The sequence below is a fragment of the Apaloderma vittatum genome, unplaced genomic scaffold (assembly GCF_000703405.1).
Source record: "Apaloderma vittatum isolate BGI_N311 unplaced genomic scaffold, ASM70340v1 scaffold32645, whole genome shotgun sequence".
In the NCBI taxonomy this organism is placed as follows: Eukaryota; Metazoa; Chordata; class Aves; order Trogoniformes; family Trogonidae; genus Apaloderma; species Apaloderma vittatum.
Genome location: NW_009715931.1, coordinates 3,256 through 7,258, shown reverse-complemented (window position 1 = coordinate 7,258; position 4,003 = coordinate 3,256). Strand labels below are relative to the sequence as shown.

Here is a 4,003-nt window from a genome sequence, read left to right as displayed (position 1 = left end):
GTGCGGGGGGGGGTTCCGGCAGCCGATGGCGATTGTGGTCCCAGCCAGGGTTGAGGTGCCCGGGGATGATGCTCTGAAAGGGGTCTCATGCTTCTCAGCCCACCAGTGACCGCTGCACTTCCCAGTCCTGCGTATCCTTGCTCAGCTGCCTTCCCCATCGTGTGGTTTTCTCCTCCCCCAGTTTTCTGGTTTTCTCCTTCCCCAGTTTTCTGTCTCCCTCCAGGTCTCTGCGTACCCCGCTTCCCTCCCCCTCGCTGGCCAGCGATGATCCGCATCGCCCCGAGCGAGCTTCCTCTCTGTTGCCATGCACCAAAGCCCAGCAAAAAGATAAAATGTGTTGGGAAATTACATATTGGAATAAATTTAAACCTAAGTAACGGTTTGGGCCGAGTCGTGCGTTTGGGAAAAATCTTTGGATGGCAAGACATTAAGTCACAGAGCGAAGGAGCGAAGTGGAAACTGGAACGCTCAGAAACGCGTTTAAATAACCCGACTTGCACTCTGCAGTATCTCAGTCACGCTTCATTTCTCAAATGCGTCTTTATGATGAGATAAACCACTAATTTTCACAGATAACACGTATTACAGAGAAGATACGACAGCGCACTCGGTTCCAGGGGAAAGAGGTTTTGAAGCCTCGGCTCCAGGCACACGGGGCGCAGGGGCAGCCCATCTGCCCCCCTCAGACCTCACCAAAATCACATCATTAAGTTGTTCAACCCTGCCAAGCTCCCAGCCCTGCTCACGTCTCCGAACCCCACCCCGGCACCCCCCTGCTCCTTTAGGGAGGACGAGTAGACCCGAGCTGGTTTTACAGAAAAAAGAAAAACACAAAAATCCCGCCAAGATTCAGCCAAAGGTTCTCCAAAGCTTTGCCTACGCCTTGGAAATATCTCCTGGGAGGGGCTCCGGGATGCGGCTGCCTTGGAAAAGGACACAGGAGCTGGGAAATACTCCTGGAACCAGGGAGCCCTCGGGCTGGCTCCGTCCTGACGGTCCTTGGGTCCGGGTGAAGCCCTGCCCTGCATCGCCATCCTCCTTACGAGCTGCAGAGGTTTGCTAAGCTCTGATTAGCAGAAAGAACCACAATTAACATCCTGCACCGGCAGCTCAATGGCCACAGAATAGTCGTCGTTACTCCCAGGCCTGGGGTGGTTTCGCATTTAAATTCCAGCCGGAGGGAATGCTAAACCCGCAAAGGAAATAAATGCCTCTTCAGCATAACAAGGAGACGCATCCTGTGAAACTAGTCCCAGGCACTTCTGTGGGTCCTTTCAAATGCACCTGTATCAAAAACCAGCTCAGCCCCCTCCAGGAAAGCAGATTCCAGTGCAGGTCCTGGCTGCTGCACACAGATCTGCTGTTCGGGACATGAAAACACTGATAAATGGGACCCAAAAGAGCACAGGGCTCTGCACAGACACCCTCCTCCTCATCGGCACCTCCCCTCTGCAGTCAGACCCCAAGAACGAAAATTTTTTCAGGCTTCCAGACAACACCTTAAGGGCTTTTTTTAGTTCTGTTTCTCGTGTCTTTCTGTGAAACAGAAGCAAAGCATTCATTAGTTTTGTACATTGCCGTGGGGAAACCCAGCTCTCGAAGAGTTTATGAAACACCTCACCATCCTCTACTTTTAACTGATCCGCCCAGCAAAAAGATAAAGTTTGTTAACGCAAAGCTGAAGTAAAAAGCTGAGCCCAAGTATATTCCAAACACGCCGCACAACAGGCTGCAAAAGCCTCTCATTTGCTGCCTGCAGAAATAGACCCCAAATCCCAGGAATTAAATCCTGGATATATTTAGCTCTCTCTGTAAGCCTGCTTAATACTGGCTGTGCTTAGCAAGGACCCCAGCTACGCATCGGGGATGTGTAAGGGCAGCCAGAGCCTCGTCTGCCGGAGCTGGTGGGGGCACGGCAGCAGGACCGGGATGTGCAGAGGGGTTTGGGGCTTCGAGGTTTTGAGGCTGACCCTCTCTGAGCAAACAACTGGGGCTATTTGCCCCCGTTTGAGGGTATTTGGGGCGAAGATGACCTCGGGGGTCCTGTGCTTGGCAGCAGCCAACCAGCCGCACGCGGTGTGGCACAGCTTTGAAGATATCGAGAGAAGCCTGTGCCATTTCTGCCCGTGTTTTACAGGTAAGGAGGGGGTTTCCTTCCCCAGGACTGATGATCTCCTGCCTCAGGCTAAGGTACACGAAGCAAATGTCTGAAGACAGAAGGAAAGTGAAACCTTTCCCTCCCAGAGCTTGTGGGACCTGGCTGGCTGCTGCTGCAGTGGTCCAGCTCCAGCGGGGCAGAACCCGGCACTTTTTGCCCCAAAATACTTTTGGATTGTGGGACGGCAGAGTCCCCACACCGCGGCACAGCTCTGCACCCTCAGCACACTCCCTCTGACCTGCCACACCGATTTTTATTTTTTACCTTCCCCTTAAAAACCCAAAGGCAACGCAGAACTACTCGCAACAACGATGGCAAAAAGTTCCAGGGGAAAAAAGCAGAAGCCGAAATGCAAAGAAAAAGAAAAATGCAAAGGTGCCTGCCCAGCTGCCTCAGCAGAGACCTGACCCCCCGGGCGGGAGGGGGGGCCTGGGCTGTCCTGCCCAGCAGAGCCACAGTCAGGGCTCATTTTCCAAAGCTGCTGCGATTTCTCTGCGAGTGCTCTTCACGTCCCTCCTTCGGGCGGCAAGAGCCCCTAAAGATAGAAACTCGAGAGAAGCGCTGTCAACTTTCCACATCGCAGTTTATCGCCCGTCTCTCCCAGAGCATTCGTGTCCCTTACGTAAAAGGGACGTGGCTAATTCCAGGGGACGTCAAGGGAGCCAGAGACACTGACAGAGCAGGCACCCAGAAATGACGCCCTGAGCTAAGGATGTGCTCGGGCACTGACAGCTGATCCAGAAGTGGCAGGAGTGGTGTTAGCAGAAGCAGAAAACCAACTCTCACGGGAAAAACCACTGCTCCTGCTTGAATCCACCTCCCTGCACGGGCTGGCAATGGCGGGGTTCCAGTGGAAGGGGGGATTTTGGGGAGCTGCAGGGGAGGACTGGGGGGTTCCAGCTGGAAGGAGGGATTTTGGCAAGCTGGAGGACACGCCTGGTGCAGCCCAGGGGCCACCCTGTGTTGGCAGGACGGTACTGAAGCCACGACAGACGTTTTGGTGAGCTGTGCTGCACTCCCAGCACTTTGCTCTGAAAACGTGGGTTTTGTAAGAGGCAATAAAGCGAAGCTCAGGAGGGTCCCTGCCTTGGCCAAGCCTTGTCTGTCAGCCCCACCACCCCCGATGCCTCACCCTTACCTGGTGATTTCCTCCTTCAGAGCAGCAGGGTCCGTGGGGTAAAACTTCACACGAAAGCACATGGTGAAGGGAGGCTGGGCTGCAGCAAGAACAGTGGTCACCATGGTCACCAAAGGGCAGGGCTTGTCCCCTTCGTCCTCCCGAATAACCCCGCTCAAGGAGTCGGTCACGTATTGCTGGGGTCTCACCTGTCCCCCCCTTCCCATTACCCCAAACACACCCAGGTAAGGAGGGAGCAGACAGCTCCGTGGATAATCAAATCAGCCCCTTTTCTGGGAGATGCGCTGGGAATTGACCCCAAAGGGGAAGGGCTGGGGAAAACAGGTCTACATCTAAAGTGAAAGGAGCACACGTTGCCTGTCCTGAACATCTGCTCACAGTGATCATGGAATCATTCAGGTTGGAAACGACCCCTGGGATCACTGAGCCCAAGCACTAACCTTGCTCTGCCAAGCTCACCCCTAACCCATCTCCCCCAGCCCCACATCTCAACAACCTTTAAACACTCCCATGGATGGGGACTCAACCACCTCCCCGGGCAGCCTGTGCCAAGCTCTGACCGCTCTTGCTGGGAACAGATTTTTCCTAATGCTCGGTCTAACCCTGCCCTGGTGCAGTTGGAAGCCGTTCCCTCTGGTTCTGTCGCTCATTACCCGGGAGGAGAGACCAGCCCCAACCTCTCCACAACCTCCTTGCAGGTACTGGCA

At 54.5% G+C, this 4,003-nt stretch overlaps 1 protein-coding gene across 1 annotated transcript in view; it reads right to left on the bottom strand.

Moving 5' to 3' along the window:
• FRMD5 (FERM domain containing 5) overlaps positions 1 to 4,003 on the bottom strand; it is a gene marked incomplete at its 3' end in the record, with an annotated part of 13,753 nt that overhangs the window by 7,376 nt on the left and 2,374 nt on the right. Inside the window, exon 3 of the mRNA XM_009869349.1 lies at positions 3,297 to 3,375. Coding sequence (XP_009867651.1) covers positions 3,297 to 3,375 — 79 coding nt within the window. The remainder of the gene's footprint in view (positions 1 to 3,296; positions 3,376 to 4,003) is intronic.